The sequence below is a fragment of the Grus americana genome, chromosome 1, assembly GCF_028858705.1.
Source record: "Grus americana isolate bGruAme1 chromosome 1, bGruAme1.mat, whole genome shotgun sequence".
Taxonomy (NCBI): domain Eukaryota; kingdom Metazoa; phylum Chordata; class Aves; order Gruiformes; family Gruidae; genus Grus; species Grus americana.
Window position 1 is genome coordinate 60,789,942 of NC_072852.1, and position 23,218 is coordinate 60,813,159.

The 23,218-nt window shown below is 44.3% G+C and overlaps 1 protein-coding gene across 2 annotated transcripts; it reads left to right on the plus strand.

Annotated features, from left to right (window-relative positions):
• Positions 1-4,333: 4,333 nt before the first annotated feature.
• PRDM4 (PR/SET domain 4) lies at positions 4,334-23,200 on the plus strand. 2 transcript variants are annotated; one of them, XM_054841761.1, is made up of 11 exons: positions 4,334-4,614; positions 6,227-6,360; positions 7,019-7,204; positions 9,274-10,068; positions 13,246-13,395; positions 14,624-14,742; positions 15,483-15,568; positions 16,762-16,889; positions 17,438-17,752; positions 20,079-20,247; positions 21,682-23,199. In XM_054841761.1, exons 1-11 carry the CDS (start codon positions 4,604-4,606, stop codon positions 21,989-21,991), a joined length of 2,403 nt encoding a protein of 800 aa, XP_054697736.1. In that variant the 5' UTR covers positions 4,334-4,603; the 3' UTR covers positions 21,992-23,199. The 2 variants fall into 2 exon arrangements, with proteins under 2 accessions (XP_054697736.1, XP_054697726.1); XM_054841751.1 differs by lacking the exon at positions 4,334-4,614 and having other exon boundaries at positions 6,168-6,360; positions 21,682-23,200.
• Positions 23,201-23,218: the final 18 nt, after the last annotated feature.

A 23,218-nucleotide genomic window follows, 5' to 3' on the forward strand; every position in this document is an offset into this window, starting at 1 on the left:
ACATCCGCTCTTCCTACAGAAAAATCCATGTTGTTAATCCTTTAGAGAAATACATGAAGAAAAATTACAGGTAAATGTTATTTGTTAATCTGAATGACTGAAGCTGATATCATATCAAATGGGCTCTGCAGTCTGATTTTGTTTGTGTACAAGAGCAAAAAGAAAATATACCACAAGCTTTTGTTGAACATGCTATCTTGTTGACAATCTAACGTCACTTGCTTAGAAAGGGATTTGCCCCTGGGCAGGGAGCCAGTACGAGGCCAACACACCTCACGTCCCACTGAAGGTTCCTTGTTGAGAGCACAAGCAGGATCAAAGCAATGTATGGTCCCCGTACTGACCTCTGCACAAAGCAGGCCCTTTTCAACCTGTCTGCGCATGCAGACTCGGTGAAAGTAGCAGGGCTGGCCAACCAAAGGGAAAGGCTAATATGCATTCTTTTTAATTTTAAGAGTAGGATAACACTACATGGATAACGTTCCTCTTCTAAGACGAACCTTTGATCTTTTTTCTTACACTGTTTTTCCAATTAACTCCTCTTCACACCTTTGCCTGGATGATGCTTTGACTCAAGAATTGCAGTATCTTCCATGATGATATGAAGCAGATGGCCTGGTTTGCTTTCCAGGTGGTACAAATCAGGTGTTATTTGCTGCTCTACAATGGCAGAAGTTGTACTGTTTCTATTTATATTGTATGTTTTGCTTTGGTTTGGTTTTGGGTGGGGGTTTTTTTTGTATGTGTGTTTTTAAATATCAAGTTTAAATGGGGGTGCTGGGAGATTCCTTACATACTTCATTGCCTGTGGCATTTGAACAGGGTCCCCTCCTTCTCTCCTTCCTTTTATTTCACTATATACACTTAATTACCCAGCCAAAATGAACAGAAAATATTTCTGACATACCTCTAAATAAAACATCGAGGCATCTTCCTTACAGATATAACTTAGTTGTGGTTTTAATTGCATATATCCTAACACAATATCTACAAGAATGTAATCTTTGTACAAAAGAACCCTCAACTCATTCACACTCCCACAAGAATCATGAATAACACTACTGACATTACACAGTGATTGCTTTGAATTACTTTGAATTACTCAAAGCAACACATTCTCCTTGACACCATGTCTGAAAAGAAATTCGTCAGTGGAAATATTGTAGTAGAAACACAAGAGTCAGCTGAACACATGCAAGTCCACCTATTTCCCAACAGATGATGTCTCAACTATTTTACCTGTGAATGTATTAATGAGAAGGAAGAAGAAGAAAATACATCAGGAGTTTAAAAAGAAACCCTCACAATGTTCTGCATTTGTTATATTTTACTGTGCTGTAATTATACTAAATTCTAGTATTTATTATACATATCACAGTTTGTCTGGGCTGCTGCAATTTATTAACAGATATAAAAGTGTAAAATTAACAGTTTCTCTTGTTATCTGCATACCACAGAATTACAGTAATAACTGCAATTTAGACTCAGATTTGGGAATACAAGATTGAATAGTTTTATGCCTCTCTAATCCAGTTTTATCCTTAAGCATGGGCCATCTCTTTCCAGCTCTGTAGCTAGAAGTGAGAGCTGCACCTAAACCACTCAGGTTTCATACTGTGACTATCACCAAAATACAGGTCTGCAAAGTGCTGACAAGCCAATAAACGGTGGTGAGAAATTTGGACTTTTGATGTTAAAACGGTTGGCTTCAACCATTGCTTTTTGTGTAATCTTTGTTCAGTGTAATTCTACTCGCTCTGAGAAAGAACCCAAGGGCAGGTTTGCAATAGCAAAAGAGAACTGATCGCATCGAGATGTGGGCATGGTCCAGCAGGGACTTCCACTCACTCTAGAGAGAAGGACCGAAGCATGCTTACTGCATCTCTTTCCCTCGTGGTTTCACGAGTCTCCCTTATCTTATAGTATGTCTCCAGGATCTGAAGACAACTTGAAAAATAGCTCTGTAATTTGTTCCTTACGCAGCAAGTACTGCTATAAATGTCAATAAACTAAGCTTTCAGGGGACATAGTGCAGTTGTCTTATCAAAACACTTCACATATAATAAAAGTGTTTGGTATATAAAAAAACATCTTCCCTTGCAGAAGAGACAGTTCTCAAATGTGTTTTATCACAATACCTTGGGCGCGCAGAGTACATCTCTGTAGACACAGATTAATTTCTCATTCAGTGACACTTCATATTATCACTGGCTTCCTTTGATACTTGTGCTTTAAACTGGTAGTTAAGATATCACTCGTTCAAGGGAGTAAAGTGACTACAAAAACCCCTGGAATCTCAGAGGACTCATGTTTGACAGTAGGAAAAAACACTCTTATCTGCGTATGACTACATCCAATCTGGCTCATAGGCTCAAAGTATTACTTTCAGCTCAGACAGTTGAAATAGCATGAGGATTTCAGTGCCAGGGCAGTTCTGTGGTAGAATTGCACTATCATAATTGGCATTAAGACAAGCTGAGGGCTTGGGATAACCTAGCATTTCAGGACAGAACCAAGACGTACTGAGTATAACTGCAAAGTTGTAAGGATGATGACTGAAAATGGAAGATCTCCAGTCATCTGCTATGTATTAGGGAATGCAACATAAAGAAACTTTTGGGCTTGTAATCATTTGCTGGAGTTTCCAAGAAAGATGTGAAGTGTTAGCACCAACCATGTGAATATGTGGTACTACACACATAAAAATGAAGCGCAGATAAAATCCTCATCACAAGCTTAGCAGTCCCTAAAAACCTGAGGACTTGATGAGTTCTTTCTTGACTTGATGAAATAATGTTTGTGGGTCAATTCAGCTACACTCAGTCATGGTTAGAATAAGGATTATCTAGGGTAGTGGAGAAGAGGAGAGGTTGTGGCATATGTGGTAAACTAAATGAGGTCCTTCTTTTGGTCACGAATGACAGAGACCTGGATTTACTTTGCCTAAATGTAGTCGTCTAGAAGTTATATATTTAGACTAAACTTATTACGCAGGTCCCAGTTACAGGCCATAGACACAGAGAGGCTACTCCAAAGGGAATTCTCACACGTCTCAGACACCGACGTCTCTGCGGCAGCCTATCTGCCTCCTTCAGCTACAGAGAGAGCTTGAAGAACTAGCATATACAAGGTGTCTAACTTTCTGACAGCTAAAGCCAAATCAGAAGAGCCTGTTTCCACCCCTAGAAGAACCGACGGGTTTGTACTGAACTGGAATGACCCCTTCCAGATCCTACATTTAGGCTCTTTAGATCAAAAGGTAGCAGGTAGAAAAATACCTCAAGTTTCCTTCTGCGCAGACATCCTGTCAAGGGATGTCTCATTTAATAAGGCATCGTTTAAGTGTCAGGCATGATCAAATTACAGAAGCACATTACGGTGTTTCAGGAAACAGCTGTTCACCCTGGCACTTAAGGAACTTGTAGACTGATTTGAACAGTGTATGCCATGAATATCCATGTGTCACAGGCAAAAGTGAGCTACAAAACTACTTGTGCACATCAACAGATTCCTTTGCAATGTAGTCTTAGCCAGAATTATACATATGAGCCATAAATCATAGGTAATTGAACAGCAGCTGATGTCCAGAAGGTAGCTGGGGAAGTACGGGCTGATGGTACCAGAGGCCATGAAACACAACCCTCTAATGACAGCAGATACGAGGGCGTGATGAGAAAGCGGTGAGATAGCTGGGACTACCGTGTGGAAAAACCAGGAGCAACTGTCCTGCTTTTCTGAGAGAAGAGGCACATGAAACCACGGGCTGAATGGCAAGGGCTTTCGGTCAGCCGACTGAGCCGAGGATGACACCTTATAACCAGAGAGTGCCAACCGACATGTTCCTCAGAAAGGGGAGAACTGCCGTGCACCTGGGCGGCTCCCAGGCCCGCTCTCCCGCCCCAGCGGCGCCCACAGAGCTGGAAATAATCTGGAAATAAGGCGGGGAGGTGGCGGTCAAAGGTGCTCAAACACCACCGAGGTTCACCGAAGGCAGGCTGCCTCCGGCCTGCAGCACGGTGGCTCGTGCCAAGCCCTGCGGCGGCTGCCAGGGAGCCGGCAAGGGCAGCGGGGCCGGCGAGCCGCCGTGGCAGGCAGGCGGCTGCCAGGAGGTCAGGGATGGCCCGGTCTGACACGGAACCGGGACGCCTGATAGGCATCCCCGGGGGAGCCCCTCCGCGCCAGCACGGCTCGGGCCGGTATCCGCAGCTGAGCCCTGTCACAGCCCCCGCAGCGGCGGCAGGCGGGAAGCGGCCGAACCCCGGGGCGTTGGCGCCGCTTCCTGGATGTGGCGCGCGGCGGCGGAAGCAGCCCTCGTCCCCCTCCCGCCGTTGCCGCCGCCATCACCGCCTCCCTCTCCCGCCTCCTCCTCCTCCTCCTCCGCGCTCCCCAGCCTGCGGCCGGGCCCGCGTCGCTCGGGGCCCCGCCCATGAGGCGGCGGCGGCGGCGGCGGCGGTGGTGGTGGTGGTTGCGGTCGGGCCGTGGCTGGGGCTGGGGGCAGGCGCCTGCCCGAGGGGCGGCGGCGGGCCGGGGCTGAGGGCCCTGATGCGGCTGCGGCCGCGGCCGCTCCGCCGCCGGGAGAGGCCTCGCCCCGGTGCCGGGCCCCATGCACCCCAGGTGAGCGCCCTCGCGTCCGATGGGACCGGGCGGGACCGCGACCGGGCGCGGTGGGGGCCGGGCACCTCGGGCCTTGCGACGCGGCGTGCACCCCGACGGGGGGGCGAGGACGGGAGGGGGTCCCTAAAGCGTTCAGCGCCTCCTGCAGGCCCCGAGGCTTGGCCCCGCTGCTTCGCCACCCCTCGGTCCCGGGGTGGTGGACCCCTTCCCCGGGCGTCGCCACCCTCAGCGGCCGTTTGGGCCGGGGGCGGCGGTGAGGATATCCCTTGCCCCGCTGGATAGCCAGACCCCTCACACCATCCTTGCAAAGCCATCCCTGGAGGCAAGTGGGGTGGTTGACAAGGGTAGGAGACTGCGCAATGCAAAAACTGGGCAGAAGCGAGATGAAAGTCAGTGACTCAGTTTGTGCGGCTCAGACCTTCAGGTTAACTTGTGTGAGTTTGGTGTATTTGGCCATTTTTCCAGGGTGAGTGGTACCTTTCCTTACTGGAGTGGCAATCCAAGCTCCAGTTCTCCATCGGTACCGCAGAGCTTGGGCCTGCTGCTGGCAAAGGGCATGTGGGGGGCTTGGGTCAGTGTGGAGGCCATTCAGTCCTGTTGACAGGGTTGTGACCGCAGTGGGGGCAGCCAGCCCTACAAACCGCTGATTAGAGCTGGTGTGTGGGCAGGAGTGCCAGGGTGGGCAAAGCTAAGGCCAGGCAGAGCTTGCAAAGTTGTTGACAAGTGGAAGATGATAGTTTCTCCTTGGTGTCCCCATCCCTGTGAACTGGTTCGGGCTGCATGTGTGGCTTGAGACCCCAGAGGACGAACGTGCTCCGAGCTGGCTTGATTTCTTCTAAGGCTGGGGATTTGGATTGTTGGGCAGCCTGGCGGTTTCAGCAGCTCTACAGCCATTCCTGTGATGTGCGTCCACTTGAGTAGCTTGAGAGGTGCAGGCATTCAAGAACTGCCAATTGATTACTCTGAAATAACATGTCATCCACAGTGCCAATTTTTAATGGGATAGGAGCGTGTGCCATGTCTGCAGAACCAGATTGAGGCAGCCTGTTAAAACTGTATAAAATGGCTATTCTGCAGAGGTGACTCTTGTCACTATTGGCCTGGTTCAAACAGATGGTGAATTAGAGGTTTTGTGTCCATTACCAGTTTTAAATGATTTTTCCCTCTCCTGTCCATTGACTTTGGTTTTTGAACATGAATGTGATGTCCAGAAGTCATGAAATACAAATCAGATGCTGTTGTCCAAGTAAATGTGACAATTGGCTTGCAAATTCATCTGTGTTCATAATTCTTTAATCACGATGGCTTTGACTACTAGGAGTGAGACTTTGTTTTCTGGATGGCAAGGAAAAAGCTATAGTCTGATTTATCTTTTTGAACTGCCTTTTTAATCCTGGTTATTGCTATCTAATATGATCTATATATTGATCATGTGATCACAGTGTGATGTGCTTTATACTTCACTTTCTAAGGCAGAGTTTTTATGTGTCAGTATCTGATTTTGAGTTTGTTTGCTCAGCCCTTCCTCACTGCAGTACAGTCAGTAATCAGGAATGTTCTTGCTTCATTTTCTCTTTCTTTTTCCCCTCCCCTCTCTGTTTCCTGGCCCCAGAATGAATGAAATGAACTTGAGTCCTGTAGGGATGGACCAGCTGACCTCATCCTCTGTGAGCAATGCCCTGCCAGTCTCGGGGAGTCACTTGGGATTGGCAACGTCACCCACTCACAATGCCATACCAGCACCAGGTAATGGGGAAAGCTCCCACAAGGGGTATTGCAGCTCACACTCTCTGTTTTACTGTCATGGGAATGTTTGTAACTGGGTAGCAGTGCTTGCTCTCATAGCAAGTTGTGCCTTTAGTAGGAAGTGAGGTGGTGTAGAATTGGGGAAGGGTAGACCATAAACCATTGCTGATGGGGGCAAAGCAAAAGGGATGTGTGCTTACTGGGCTTATGCCTTAATGGGAGTCTCATTTTGTTCTAATAGGGTGGTTTGCACTATGGGTAGCAGAATCCTTTGAAATACAAACTGTAGCTGCAAATCTGTTTCCATCTATGTCTATCTTCACTCAGGTGAAAATAATGATTTTTTACCTGTAAAGCAAAACTGTTTTCCTAGGTTTTTTTTTTTTTTCAGGGGACTGCACAGACAGAAGACCATTACAATTGTAAAGTAGAAGCAGGCCCTATATAATGTATCCAAAAAAGATCTAGCCACATTCAGGCATGCCTCTTAGTGCTGTGATAACTATGATCCTTTATTTGAAGCTTGCAACCTTACTTTGGCAGTACCGTACTGTACTTCCATAGGGAGCTCCTGAGGAATTAGTAACCTCTTTGTTAGCTTGTGTGTTCATAAGCTTATGTAGTTCCATTGAATTTAAATGGGCATTTTCTTTTGCAGGCTTGCCTGTTGCAATTCCAAACTTGGGCCCCTCCTTGAGTTCCTTGCCCTCAGCTCTATCTCTGATGCTCCCAATGGGTATTGGGGATCGAGGAGTGATGTGTGGTATACCAGAGAGAAACTACACCCTACCTCCTCCACCGTACCCTCACCTGGAGAGCAGCTATTTCAGACACATTCTACCTGGTAAGTGGTATGGTGCTGATGGATGGGAACAGAGAGAGAAATTGTTCTAAGAGGCACCGATTTCTGTCCTGAAGCAGGCAAGACTGACTGTTTTGCAGAGCTATAAATTCGTAGAATTTGTCTGGAGTCTGTTGTGTCATTTACCTTTATTTTCAGGTCTCTGTTTCTGTGTATGTATGTGAAGAGAATCGCAGGGTATTTTCTATTTGAACTGAACCTCAGGCTACTCTTCCTGTTGCTTTGGTTTTTAAGATTAACAGAAAACAAAGCATGCCTGGTTTCTGTCTCAAATCGCTTTAGTTTGAAAATTGCTGCTTTTTTTTTTTTTCTCCTGTAGTCTGAAGCAGTACTTGATATGTGCGTGATGGTAGGTTACAGTAAGTAGTTCAAAGCTCAAAAAGAGCAAACCATCAGCTGAGGAGTTTGGGCACGTTCCCACCCCTTTAGCCCATGGCATAGGTTTTCTTCATTTTTGGTCAAGATTGGTTTTGAAAGGCCTAACATACTGATTTCTATCTTGTTTCCTCTCTCACATGTGTTTTAGAGTATAAGTGTAGAATTTTACATGTTAGTATATGAAGACACAAAAATTTGAGCTTTAAATGTAGTCCTTGTTTTGTTTTGTAGCTAGGATTGACAGCGTGGAAGAGGGTAGATAAACTTCCAGGTCACCCAGTGGGTGTTGTTGGTTTACCCTAGGTTAGGTAAAGAGATACAGCAGCCCAGATCTCATCAACTACCTGGTGACTAGTGGCTGAACTTGCGAACTGCTTAGGAGTAACCTTTCCTACTGTATTACATGCTGTCCATTTTGTGAGCAAAGAGTAGAGGAGGAGACAGTGCATTTGAGGACTGAAGGCACTTGCCATTCTTCTGAGCTGGAATAATTTATGCAGAAAAGTATTTTTTCTTTCTAGTCTGCTTGATGTTTAGCCTGATGTTTCATAGGACTCTTCTGTTAGTTATCTTACTGCCTTCAAGGATCCTCCTTGTTCAAGCCACAGGGCAGCGTAGCATGCAGAAATATTTGATGCAGCAAATTAAATTAAACTGTCCATTTCTTGGCTCAGCCATTTTTAATGGGTTTGTGCTGCAGAAAGAATATCCATGCTTGCATGCTTGTGATAACAGACACATTTGAAAGGAAAACTTTCACAGAATAAATGGCCTATAGGATTCAAGGCCAAAAAGAAACGTGCTGACTCAGATCTTGCAGAATCTACTGGAAGTAATGTTTACTTGAATGTGCTGATGTATTTCCTCCAAAGATTTTTTTTTTTTTAGCTTTGTCCAATGAGAAAAGTTGGTAGTATATAAATAGAGGTTAGTGTTTCTTTGTATCTTAAGTTCTAAGGTTGGTTGTCATTGAAGATCTTTCCAGAACTACCAGAAAGATGTTATGGTTTCTGATTTAAATTTAACTGGGCTGTTGTTTTAGGAGAAACATCTTTCATCTAAGGAAAGAGAGCAGATGACTCATGATACTTTTGAGAGACCTTATCTTGGTCCTTCAAAATTGCGGTTGATGATCTGTAAGATGGACAGTTGTGTCACTTAATCTTAGAGGAAGGAAGTAGTCATTGTTAAAACTAAAATACCGAAGCAAAAAGGGTGTATATTGGTGAACTGTTTCTACTGCTCGTAGCAAAGATGAATAAGGGATTATCAAATGTTAGATTCCACTAGCAGTCCTTCATTCTTTGTGAGCTGTTTCTTGAGAATGAAAAATTATGCCTGAAATCAGAAGAACAACTTTCTGATTCAGTCTGTGTGCTGTGGAGCCTAGGTTAGATGTTGCCAGAAATGTGACTGTTCAGAGTTTGACAAATAACTAGAGACTTGCTCTGTTGGATGGAAGCTCTGTTTTTGTTGTCAAGTGATACTTTGACAGGAGTGTTGGGTTGGCATATGTTTGTAAGCCGTGTTTTAGAATTAGTGGGTTTTAATTTGACATAATGTAAAGAGCATGTCTTCAAGGCTTTAGGGTCTTAATGTGGGGGTGTTTTTGTTCAAGATTTGAAAACTAATGTAATCTCACACTCTTCTCTTTCCCCCTCTCATTCTATCAGGTATCTTATCTTACTTGGCTGACAGACCTCCACCTCAGTACATCCATCCCAACACTATAAATGTTGATAGCAATCCGGCATTGTCAGTCTCCAGCAATCCCTCGGCCCTAGATCCCTACCAGCCCAGTGGAAGCGTGGGGCTGGAACCAGGGATTGTCTCCATGGACTCCCGCACAGTGAACACGCATGGTGCTCAAAATCTGCATCCTAGTGACAGCCATGAGGTAGCGCTGGATACTACAATCACTATGGAGAGCGTTTCGAGGGTAACCAGCCCCATCTCTACAGATGGGATGACAGAGGAGCTTACGATGGATGACGTAGCTGGGGATCATTCACAGATCCCGAACAGCTCCCGGAGCCACGAACCTTTAGCCGTAGACACGGTGGGGAGTAACTTGACGTCAGACGCTGTGGGACACGGAGGTGTCATTCCTATTCACGGTAGCACTTTGGAACTCCCTGTCGTCATGGAGCCCGACCACATCGCTGGGCGGGTGACAGGAATATCAGACAGCACACTAAATGACTCAATTCATACTGTGGCCATGAGCACCAACTCTGTGAGTGTGGCGCTCTCTACCTCACACAACCTGGCTTCCTTGGACTCGGTAGCCTTGCACGAAGTGGGCCTCAGCCTTGAGCCGGTGGCAGTGTCTTCCATAAATCAGGAAGTAGCCATGGGGCCAAGTCACGTGGATGTGGCTGCAGACAATCTTGCCTTCGTACCATCCTCTCTGCAAATGGAAGACTCCAATTCGAACAAAGAGAACATGGCAACCTTGTTTACCATATGTGAGTGGGTGTTTCATTCTTTCTTGGGGTAGGTAGGGTTTGTTATGTAGCTGTTGCCTGGTGAGATGACTCTTGTTGCTAGTCTTACAGATTTCGGGTGAAAGAAACTTAGTTATTTAACAAGTCCACAAAAGTTGGAACATCTGCAGTGGCAGGTTAACCTTGCTGAAACTATGCTAGTTGGAAGTAGATACAATAGGATGCTTTAGTGTCGTTCTCTTCGTATCCATCTCCCATGTTGCCTTGATGTTGGAAGCTGAGTTCTTTAGGAACCTCTTGCCTTTTGTGGATATGCTGATATTATCCTTTGCAATGAGACTTTTGTTTTTTAAAGTCATGTCACAAATGATTCTTCTTGCTCTGTTAAAAAAACCCAACAAACACTGCCACAGGCCATACATTTTATCAAGTGGGTATAGTTGTTGAGTATGACATTGTGTGATTTTGCAAAATGTTTATTAAACCATGAACAATCATCATGAAAATGTTGTTCTCAACAGGACCTGCTGGAAAAAAGGGGCAGAGAGGGAGGGAAGTTTTTAATATTTCTAATTATTCTCACCAAAGGACTTCAGTCCAGAGGTTAGTTGATCTCCTAGGAAGAGAGGAGCGCTGGACATTGCACTCTCAATCCTGTCATTGTTCAAGGGGCGGTGTTCGAGAACTGTGAAGTTCTTGTTTGCTGGGACAGAGATTTGAACTTCCAGCCTCAGCAAATCTGGCTTCCCGCCACTGAAGCGTAAGGCCAGCTTTTATATTCAGTTTTATTAGTTGTGGTAGCGTTGCTGAGTGCTGCTCTTGCACGCCATCTGGCCCTACAACTGCCAGAGCCTTATGACAAGCTTCGCCTGCAGAACGTTTTTTAAGAAATGGAAAGAAATAGTGCCTTGGGTAGCAATGGAAGAGGTGCAGCTTACTGCAAAGTGTCTAGTCAGACATTTAAATTAAAACTTCTATTCTGTGGGATGAAATATAACTTAAAATCAGGTGGATGTAGAACTATCATGATTTTACAACTCCTAGAGGAAGACTTTTACAGCTGATCTACCTGGAAGTTCTTACAAGCATCCATTGCATGATGAACAAATAATGATCAAAATACTATAACATCCAACGTGCTCATTGTGAAATAACTTCTCTTCTTCACCTAAGTGAGATTTGATGTGCCAGCTTATTGTCACTATACTTAAAATAGTCATAAGCTGTTTCCCAGATGATGCTCCCCATTGGGAGGATGTTATAACTGCTGTTGCATGCCTAGTGCTTTCATGTGATTTGCAAAATAGATCTTTGACTTGAGAAGTTAAAATTTAAACTTTTTGTTGTTGTTTTTAAACTTCTGGATGAAACATGAATTTGTGTCCAGACAGGAGACAGCAAGGAGGAGGAGTTGTTTTAGGGCCTCTTAGAGGCTTTTCCTCACTGAGAAGGCAGGAGTCAGGGCCTTTTTCAGAAAACTTTTTACACTGTTCCGAAGTGGGAAGAAAAAAATGTGCCTTTGCTACAGTCCTAAATGTTTGTGAAACTTTTATGTAGCCCTTTTTTGGTCATCTTTGTTTACAGTTTTGGGTACCCAAATCAGAGAAGTAATCACTGTGTTTGGTTTTGGTGTTTTTTTGGTGATGGGGGTTTTTTTTGGTTTTGGGGTTTTTTTACAGTTGGCAAGGACAGAAATGGAAAGGAAATGGTATGTTTTGCTTCCGGTAGAATGTAGGATTTTTTTTTTCAATTTCTGAAAAACGTATGAATCCCTAAACCTTTCCAAGTGGAAGTGTCACATGCCTAGAACTTGCTTTTCTTCCTCTTTGCCTCTCCTTGGGGCTAGTTCACAGACTTGCAGTGGTATGTGCCAGGCAATGCTTAAAAACAGCTGTTCTAAATAGTGTTTCTCAATTACTGAGGTCTGGTTGTTGTCATTGCTGTACTCCTACCTGTCATCTGTGCACATGAAGCAATGCTTATATAGGCTCTACCTAATAATTTTCTGAGTACCTTCCTATCTACAGTTGCTCAAACTGTACTTTGTATGGGGTCAGATTCTGGTACCCTGATGTATGAAGGGAGTGCCCCAAAAATCTCTTTAAACAAGTAATAATGGAGGGACTGTTTATGCCTGCTGGAGACTACTTCTGTGATAGGTCTTTTATACTGGAGTTGGGCCATCAGGAGGCCAAAGAAGGTCTTTGTGTAGATCCTGCTTAATTTCCTGAGCATCTTTCTTCAGAAGAATGATTTTTCACAAGGGTGGTTGCCGAGTAGGTGTTGGTTGCTCCATTCATATACAATTAAAATGATGTAGTTTTTCTAGATGAGAGCATTTTATGCTGTACTTCTCCCTGAATTTATTAGGCTGAGGACTTTCAGTGGTTTATTTTTCAGAAGTACTTACGCTGAATGACAGATTGGGAGAGTGATGCTGCTGGTTCTTCTTGGACGTTTGTTTTTGTTCCATTTGGTGGCATCCATAGAGGTATACTGAGTTTATTGCAGTAGGTCCTTCAAAAGCAGCAGTGTGGTCAGGTTTTTACTGCCATGAAGATTTGCACATTGTCTGAATTTAAATGGAGCTAAGGGGATTTGTGGCTCAAATTGGAAGAATTTTAGAAAGAGGACCTTACTGTCCCTTTGCATGAGTATCCTTGAGGTTCTGCATGCAAGTAAACTCTTGTGTCCTGGTAAATTCCAGAAACATAACTAGTTAGAAAGTGTTTGGTTTGGTATGGCTTGGATTTTTCTGCTAATAAAGGTAATTTCACTTGTGATCAGGGAGAAAATGGGTCTTCCATCACCAGCATTACTGTCAGCTCTGGTGAAACTATCATCCACTTTGAGTAGTTTTGATGAAGAGTGGACTCTGTTGCAGGGCTAGATTGTCCCTTTAGGGATAGTTTAGAGTCTAGACAGTTAATTTACCATCATGAAGGCAGGTGGAGATCTTCATGTTTGGTCTGAATTGGGTACAAACCGTGACATGTACATCAGTGCCCATCTGACTGTAATAATATGGTTTATACTTTTCTCAGTAAAAGCTAGTAAAGTGGAGCTCCTTTAGCAGGAGCTGAGCTGAAGCTGAAGCATGTTGGTAGGGAGCCGATTGAACCGTGGGGGCTGTTGCATCTTTTTAATCCCTGGCTGTTGTATCTTTTTAATCCCTGTTCTCTCTTCCCTTGTCTGCAGGGTGCACACTGTGTGACAAGGCATATCCATCGGACTGCCCAGATCATGGGCCCGTCACCTTTGTCCCCGACTCCCCGATAGAGAGCCGAGCCAGGCTTTCTCTACCTAAGCAGCTTGTCCTCCGGCAGTCTATCATGGGAGCTGACGTGGGTAAGAATCAGATTACTCTATATTTCTATGCAGCAGTTCAAAATACACTCACTGCCTGCAATCCAAAACTGTAAGGATTTTAATGTGGGAAAGAAACATTGTGATAGAGAGGTGGCTCCCTCTTCTGTAATCGCCCTGACTTACATCATTGTGCAAGAGCTTCTTGTCCTCTAGTTACTTCTTAGATGTCAGCTAGACTCTAGGGGTGCTGCCACGGAGTGTTACTGAAACACTTCATAAGGTCAAGCACAAGCAAGGTTTATTTTTATTGTGTGCTAAACAGCCCAGGCACAGATTTGATAAGAAAACATTACAGCAGTTGGAGTTTGGGGAAGAAAACAATTAGTAATAATGAAGGAGATTTCTGTCTGCTTGTTCATCAGCTTGGTTTGCTACCTGTGGGTCCTCTGGATGCTGTCACTGGAGAATTGATCACGAGTGCCTCTTTTCTTTTTTTTTTTTTTTTTCCCCCCCCTCCCCTCATTTGCATTTGGCATGTAGACTGTGACCTTGTCATTGGATGTGGACCTTGTTACTGTATTTCACGCCATTTTCACCTGGAAATCGAAGAGTACAGTGCAATACCCTAAGGATCTGAAGGCTAGAGGAGAATGTGATTATTGGCTTGCTTAGTGATGCTGCTTGTTAAGAGTAGATTACATCTGTTCTTTTCAAGCTGCACTAGCTTCCAGTGTATTCCTAAAAGCTATTCAGTGTATTCATGTAGACCTATATAAATGTTTAATAATAAATAATATACACGCAGGAATCCCTCTGCCCATGACAGAAATACAGCTGCCTCTGGGGAGAAATGCAGAAGCTGCTTAACAATGCCCAGCAACAATTCTGGAAATTCCTGGGGATTAGGTAGGCGAAATGTAGTTACTGAAACTAGTATTTTCTGCTTCTGCAGAAAGTGCCATGAAAACTTTAATTGGTACAAGTGGCTAGGATCTTAGTTTTATAGCTTACTGAAAAGTAAATTACTTGCTTTTGACAAACAAATATTTGTAATTACAACAAAGCGGCTCCCAATAGTGTCATGTGGTGGTGGTGGTTCTTGTCTCTGCCTTAGGTGTGTTTTACATGCGAAGTAGAAGCTTTGATGATCACTTGCCTAGATACTATTACCCCTGGAGCATTATCTCATAAACCTCCCACCTCTTTGTTATGCATGATTAGTTGTTTAAATAATTGATTTCTGCAGATTTTGGCCTTCTACCAATAGGTGTGTGGACACGAGAAACCATTCCTGTAAGGACTTGTTTTGGACCTTTGATCGGGCAGCAGAGCCATTCTCTGGAGATGGCTGACTGGACAGACAAAGCAGCCAGTCACATCTGGAAGGTCAGTGGATGTTATGGCTCACAGAGTCTGCAGGCATGCCTTTATCTGGTGAAAGCCACCACAGGACACAGCAGCTTTAACATTATCATCCTTGCCAAAAATCAAAATTAATGCAGTTTGATAGTTTAATGCTTCATATCAGCATAGCAGAGCAGTATACCATGTAATATGCTAGTAATCAGTCCTGAAGTACAACAGACTCCTTTAATGCTTCTTCTTTTAAAGGTCTGAGTGTGGTTTCCAGCATTTGTCTGGAGTTGCAGCAGAGATTGTATGTGAATTACTAAGCAGCATTTGTTTCTTTGTTTTGATTCATTGTTTATTGAAAGTTCCCCCAGGTGATGAATGATTTGTTTTAGGAAAGCTGCTTTCAAGCTTTCTTTTTCACATTATTTCATGTTGAGAAGGTAAAATTGATCTATATAAATAAAACATGTACTGTTTGCACAGATATTATTATTATTCACAAGACTTGGCTTGTAAGAAAAGCAGCCAAATGCGTTTCTGCTGGGAGCTAAAGGTAGCGTGTGGGAAAGATGCTGATAAACAGTTTTTCTAGCCTCCTGGGTGTCAGGTCAAGATTGCTGTGTGAAGGGGAAAGTAAGCAGTAAGAACAGGGCTGTGGTCCTGACAATGGCAATGGAGATCTCCTGACACATCCTCTCCTAAAGAAAGCAGCTGGCTTTCACTGCATTTGTCACTGTGTTTTGTCCTAAGATTGCAGTTGTTTTTCCTTGTAGATCTATCACAGTGGTGTCCTGGAGTTCTGCATCATTACAACTGATGAAAATGAATGTAACTGGATGATGTTTGTACGCAAAGCCAGGTGAGAACCACCTCTGCTGTACTCAAAGTAGCTTGGAATCTGAGCTGCAGGCTCATCAGAGGCTGTGCTGGAGAATGTGCACTGCTGCCCTGACTGCCCAGATGGGTAATGAGCCTGGGACCAAGGGACCTTCAGGAGTTACCTAGGCATCTTGGACTAGTGGGAAGAATGAAACAGAGCACCCAGTGCAGAATGTTATGGGGGAACCAGTACACATACTGTAGTAAACCAGCCCCAAACCTGCCCGTATACTTTGTTTCCCTTGTTCTAAAGCTTTAAATCAGATTCATTTTATATTAGCTTACTGTGTATTAGCTTGTTACTGCCTTTCCTCCGTCCGTTTCCTTTTGGATGCATGTGTGAAGATGACGTTGATTGTCTTTGTGATTTTAATACTTTATTAGCAAAGTGTCCCTGGATTCTTTTGGCCAAGTTCCAGGCTCTTACAGCTCACAAGAGCTGTCCTTTTCAGTCTTTCTGGAGCCTGCGATGAAAACTATCCAGACTGGCTTCAATATTGCTCCATACATGGTCCACTGAGAAGGCTGAACCTCTCCTATTGCTCTGTGACACAAAGTAGGTTTCCCCTGCAATTCATTTAATTGCTCCCATATGCAGGAGTCAAGAAGTTAATGCTTGGTCTCCCACTGCAGTGGGGCAGAGCTTTTGCTGGTTTCAGATGCTGAGAACAAACATACACAGGATACAGCTTCAGAAGATGAATTATCACATCTTGGAAATGCTTTTCAAGAGTGATTTTTGAAGATAATTTTGCATTAGACTTTATTGCTACTTATTTCTCCCTCAGATGTTCTCTATTTCTTAAGGGGATTAATATGAAAAATACATATATTTTTGTAGTTTCTTAAGAGATCATAATGTCTCTTCTCTCAGCTCACTCCAATGTCTATTAATAATTTTCTCAGCAAGATATCACAGTGGTGTGAAAAATGTATCATTTGGTGGAGCAGATTGGCTCTCAAGGTCCAGTTTTCCTTTCCTTTAGTAAAGAAGGACAAAAGTGACAGACATGGATGTTTTTATAATATGCTGACAAGCATTGAGGTTCTCTTATTACCTATTTATAGGAATTTCCTTAGGTTTTTCTTTCCTCTCTCTCAAAAATTCATTATTTCTGGAGGGCTCTTTTTTTTTTTTTTTTTTTTTTTTAATAATTCTTGTTATTGCTGTAGGAACCGGGAAGAGCAGAATCTGGTAGCTTATCCTCACGATGGAAAAATTTACTTTTGCACCTCTCGGGACATCCCACCTGAACACGAGCTTCTCTTTTATTACAGTCGGGACTATGCACGACAGCTTGGTAAGTAAGTGCTCACCTTCGTTGACTTTGTGGGGAGTACTCAGCTCGAGTTCCCTTTTAGTGCCTTCTCTGGGCGCTGTGACTTGGGAGTGCATTATGTTCCTTCTCAGTTCCTAGTGGTGCACATCACAGTTTCCTTTTACATTTCGCGACTACAGGAGTACCATCGTTTAAAAGAAACATTTCACTATCTAATCCCACTGATGAGGAGTAAAAGATCGGAGTTTCAAAGAAGGGTTGTTTTTCTTCTGTTCATCCATCTAGTGCTGAGGGAGTTATGCTAGCTGAAGATGTTCCTATCCTCCCCCACCTTTGGTTGTGATAGTGTAGGTTTGGTGGAGCTGTGCTCAAATACATTCCAAAGTTTGCCTCCCCAAAACATTTGAAATGTCCTACCTAAAAGAGCTGAAAAGCAAGTACTAGAGCTGAAAAGAACAGTGGTGAAAATCTCTGCAGCTGGCTTTGCTACCACAGACAAAGTGTTAACGTGGGTCACACTCTGTTGAGCCTTGCTGTGCCTCATTCAAAGTGATGCTTTTTGCCCAAAGGTGTCCCTGAACATCCGGATGTGCACATCTGCCACTGTGGAAAGGAATGCGCTTCCTACGCGGAGTTCAAGGCCCATTTGAGCAGCCATATTCACAACCACCTCCCCAGCCAGGGGCACAGCAGCAGCCACGGGCCAGGCCACGGCAAGGAGAGGAAGTGGAAATGCTCCATGTGTCCCCAGGCTTTCATCTCCCCTTCCAAGCTCCACGTCCACTTCATGGGGCACATGGGCATGAAGCCACACAAGTGCGATTTCTGTAGCAAAGCTTTCAGTGATCCTAGCAACTTACGGACACATCTCAAGATACACACAGGTAAGGGTTGGGGAATGTATAGAGATACCTGTGGTAGTAAAACATTGGGGCAGGACCTCTTCTCTCTGATACCTCATCCAGTTGGCAGGGTATAGCTTGTGTCCAGAAATCTAAGCTCTTAGAAACATAGAATCATAGAATGGTTTGGGTTGGAAGGGACCGTTAAAAATCATCTAGTCCAACCCCTCTGCTGTGTGCAGGGACATCTTTCACTAGATCAGGTCACTTAAAGCCCCGTCCAACCTGACCTTGAACACTTCCAGGAATGGGGCATCCACAGCTTTTCTGCGCAACCCGTTCCAGTGTCTCACCACTGTCATTGTAAAAAAAATTTCTTCTTTATGTCCAGAATCTGCCCTCTTTCACTTTAAAACTGCTGCCCCTTGTCCTGTCACTGCAGGCCTTGGTAAAAAAATCTCTCTCGGTCTTTCTTATAAGCCCACTTAAAGTATTGAAAGGCTGTAATAAAGTCTCCCCGGAGCCTTCTTTTCTGCAGGCTGAACAACCCCAACTCTCTCAGCCTGTCCTCATAGGAGACGTGCTCCAGCCTTCTGACCGTCTTCATGGCCCACCTCTGGACTCGCTCCAACAGCTCCATGTCTGTCTTGTACTGGGGACCCCAGAGCTGGATGCAGTACTCCAGGTGGGGTCTCACGAGAGTGGAGTAGAGGGGCAGAATCACCTCCCTTGACCTACCTTTCTAAGAATGGCAGCATCCTGTCTGTAGGAATGATCTCTAGTCCATGCTGACCCCAACTAATGCCTGGGCACTGCCTGAGGGAGCGCTGGTTGGCATGGGATAGGGCTGCACTGGGTTCAGTGCTTATGGAACAGTACATGGACCTGTGTTCTGGCTAATTGTGGTGTTTCTAAAAGAGCATTTGATGAGTTGAAGTTGATTACCGTTGGGAAGAAGTGTTGGCCTTCATCTTAAGGAAATGGCACAAGACTGAAATTGGTGACTTTGGGGTCAGACTGATGTGGGTAAGGCTCAGCTCTGTCACTCATCAAAACTTAAGTCTGCACATGCTGTTGACTTCTGTGGGCATTTGGATATCTCTAGAGGCTTTGGAGATAAAGGAAGATCAATGAATGAGAGCTAACAGAGGAAAACAAAATAGTGGAAGATTTTTCAGCTGTGTAACAAGAGAGGGAATAAGAAAAGGCAGGGGTTCAACAGAGAGAGGACAGAAGAGAGGGTGAAGGTCAAGTACAGTCTGGCAATAGTGTGTGTATTTTTGCCTTATTTTTTTCAGTAAGGTTGAAGTAGCTGTTTGCAATCAAGGAATACAAATCACAAAACTGGAGGGGGAATAAAATCTGGAGTTCAGTGCACGTGAGTCAAGCATAGGAAGCTGCAGGCTCGATAATGAGGAGTTTTAATGTACTGATCAAGTACAAATGGGGTATACACAGCCACGGCATACTCAGTGGGATAGGGATTCGAGTGGTATTCAAACTTAGTCTGAATTCCGTGGCATGCAGGGGTTTTGAACTATTTGTGGTAATGAATAATGGAAGAACTGCAGATAAGTGGGAAAATGCGATAAAACATAAAATTTACCAAAGAGCCAGTGAGCTTTGTACCTGTGTGTTTGTTAGATAAGAGAACTTGTTTTTCTAGACAAAGGCAATGCAGTGCGTCAAATGTGGTTGGGCTCCAGTAAGGCATCAGATACAGTTTCTGTGAGAAATCAATGGAGCTGGGGATGCACTAATGTACAGTAACTGGATGGCTACCATGGTTACTGTTAAAAAGGAGGCTACCATTATTTTTACTTAAGAATTCATCTTGGATAAGCCTTGTCTTGTTAAATGTTTGCCTGAATCTCTTTGCTGGAAAATTTACGAGTCTACTGGTGGTGATGTGATATGCAGAACAGGGAGGCACAGTTGGTGTAGACAAGAAGCAGAAATCCTATCTTGTAGGAAAGGCAGACTCACCACAAGCACTGGAGGAAGAGGAGCCAACGGTATTTAGAAGGACAAAGTGCAGAACAGTGCATCACATGAAGGGCTCAGTGGTTCGAAGCAGTAGCATGAAGTAGGTTTTTCAGCTTGGGGGCATGGAGTGGGGGGTGAAAAGCCTTGGGAATGATGAAATGAAGTCAGGTGCCTGGGTTTTGCATAGCTAAATCTAGACTGTAACTAGGTAGACCTTTTTGCTGAGGCTGAAGAAACTGCAGGAGGAAACAGGTCCTGTTCACAAAGAATCTGCCTTACTTCAGGGTGAAATTTTATTTTTCAGAAGTGGGCAGGCTTGTTTGCTTACTGTGTTTCTTGGCACACTGACTGTCAATTTGTGGGTGTACGTATGTAATCCTAGGCCAGAAGAATTATCGCTGTACCCTCTGCGACAAATCGTTCACCCAGAAGGCTCACCTGGAATCGCACATGGTCATTCACACTGGGGAGAAGAACCTGAAGTGCGATTACTGTGAAAAGCTATTCATGCGGAGGCAGGACCTCAAGCAGCACGTACTCACTCACACACAGTAAGTGATCCTGCAGGCTGTGTTAGACTGGCCAGTGCAATAAATAATGAAGCCCAAGAGAGAAACTCCAGTTTGAAGATAGTTATGCCTAGGGAGTATAGGTTTGTCCTCTAAAATTACAGAGAAGTCTATCTGGACAAATTCCTTGTTACTGGCTGAAGTTGTCCTGTTCTAATGTCTGCAATATTTTAATGACACGGTAAATTCCAAGTGTGCACCTTGTCTTGTGAAATGGCATTCTGGAGTGCTCATAATTTTGAAGAGTGAGATAGTTAAATTACATTTTAGTTCCCTGCCAAGAACTGTTTCCACATCCCAATGTGACCACAAAAAATGGTAAACCCCCTCAATACTGTTCCCACCGAGTAGCTTGTTAGTGAAGTCTGCCCCTCTGCACTGGTGTGGGGTGCAGCCATTCCCAGCTCTTACTTCCCCCCAGGTCTCGTTCATGCACTTGAGCTCCTGCTCCTCCTGAGGGGAGATCCCACAGTTAGGGCAGATCCCCACCCCCAGGTCCCCCTCCAGTTAGCTGCAGGTCTGCCAGCCCCTCAGCTCTCCCCCCAGGCTAGATCTTTCCTTCTGCTGCGAGAATCTCTCCATCCTGTTTAGTTACTCCCAGTCCAAGGTCCTCCCTTTTGCTCGCCCAAAGCTAGTGCCTCTGCTTATTTCGTTTTCAGCATCTGGTTCTGGTTCTTGTACTCACTTGGAATCGATTGCCGCTTCTGTCATGCTGCCTAGGAGACAGCATAACACAGCTAGCATGAGCAAGAGAGAGGCAGGCAGACAGACTTGCTTTGCTGCTTGTTCTCACAGCCAGAGGCAGGAGCACTGCTGCTGGGAGGTGTTTTGCAGTCATCTACGGCATTTGACAGTTGCAGTCTTATAAGCCTCTGCTTAGCATTTACAGACTGAGGATTGTTAACACGTGGTAGCTTTTTCTTTTTTGTTCTTCCCTCCCCACCATTTATGCAAGGTGGGAAGGAGGGAGACAAACCTTTCCACCATGGCAACATCTCTGCCCTTGCCAAAACATGGAGCTTAACCAGAGTCTGTCTTACTCAAAAAAATAAACAAACAAACAAAACCCTTGTAGACTTCCTCCTCCTTTAATTTATCATCAAGAAAGAAAAACACTTGGTTGCAAGCTAGCAGTTAATCCAAAAAGCCTGACTTTTGCCAGTGATCTTGGGGAGGGGAGGGCAGAGAAGAAGGGCTTTGTGTACATACTCTGTGAGAGAAAACTGAGCAGTATTTACACTTTAGTGCTGCAGTAGTGCTGTTATTTCTGGTCTGCTGCTTCTTCAAGTATATTGAAAGTAAGATTTAGGAGTAAGACTGACCCTTTCACCTTTCCTGTTGCCACCCCCCCACTATTTAATACAGAATCAGCTGCCTTGCAGCCAGAGCGAACTGTACCTTTTCCATGTCTTGCAGAGAACGGCAGATCAAGTGCCCCAAGTGTGACAAGCTGTTTCTGAGGACAAATCACCTGAAGAAGCATCTCAATTCACATGAAGGAAAGAGGGACTATGTCTGTGAAAAATGCTCCAAGGCTTATCTAACCAAATATCACCTCACTCGCCACTTAAAAATCTGTAAAGGCCCCACGTCCAGCCTGTCGGCCCCAGAGGAGGAAGAGGAGGATGATTCAGAGGAGGAATTAATAGACTCTATGAGGACTGAAGACTGTGGGATTAACAGTGGAGTCTATTCAACAGGTGATGCCCTCTCTGGACACAAATGAAGAAAAGAGAGAGAGGGAGAGGGAAATTTTCTTGGATAATGAGGGGGAAAAAAAAAAACAACCCTCTTCCTTGTCTCCCCAGTCAACAGCATATGTCAAATGAGGAGTTTACCTTCTGTTTTGGTCTCTGCACTACCACCGCTTAATAAACTCTGTAGCCAAAACACTGAATGAGAATGGATAGCGCATGTACAAGTGAAGAATTGCTAAGAAGGGAATGTGAGGCAAGGAGTGGTGGGGTTTTTTGGGGTTTGGTTTTTTTTTTTTCCACATACTGTGCATACTTCTTTTCCAAATCACTCAGATTAATCCATCCAGCGCTGGGATACCTGACACACCTTGCATAGCCCTTTGCGTAAAGAGCCACAAACCAGAAATGTAGTTGAGTGATTGTGGGGACCTGTACGCCAACTGCTCTTAACTGCCAAAGCCGCGACAATAAGAAAAACAAACAAAAAAAATGGTGGTAGCAGTTGATGTACTTTGCTTTTTAGTACTTTTTAACTGAAGGATGTGGTTTGGCACAAAGCAAAGACTGGTCAATGCTCAGGTTTCCTTCTTTTGGGGGAAAAAAAAAAAAAAAGCTAGTGAAATCAGCATTTACAGACAAAGCAGTTGCCCCACTACAGAAAATCAAACATTGGCTTTTGGAGAACAGTTATTGCCGCTTCTCACTCGAATATGTGAGCAGGTGAAGAGGTGAAGACTGTATAGCTCAGTAAGGAAGCGGCTTACAGATGATGGGACAGTGTTTACAGTATGTATTACTTCTTGTGCTGTAAACCTTTTACCACCTAGAATGATGGAAGGGTTTGCTGCTAATATTATTTATGGAATGAAGATGTATTTCATTCGGTTGTTTTGAAAAAAATTAAAAATGTGGCTCTTTTCTAATGTTCTTTTTTTTTTAATATTTACACATTCTGAAGATAAAAAAAGTTCCTATCATCTCTGATAATGATGCGAAGAGAAGTAACACCATTTTTTCATCATCTGCCTCTGCCAAGCTTTCCGGGGACAAGGTATGGGTAGGAGCACCTCCATGAACCAGCACCCCTAAGAACCGGTCTTTAAACCGTGTCGCTTTGCTGTGTGGCTCCTCTGGCTGTGCTGCAAAAGAAAAGTAGGCTGAGCTCTCTTCTCTGACAAGGTGGTGGGAGGTTCTCTTGTGAAAGGGGTTCCAGTTCTTGCCCTAAAGGGCCTAAGTTCTCTCTGTAGGCTCTATTT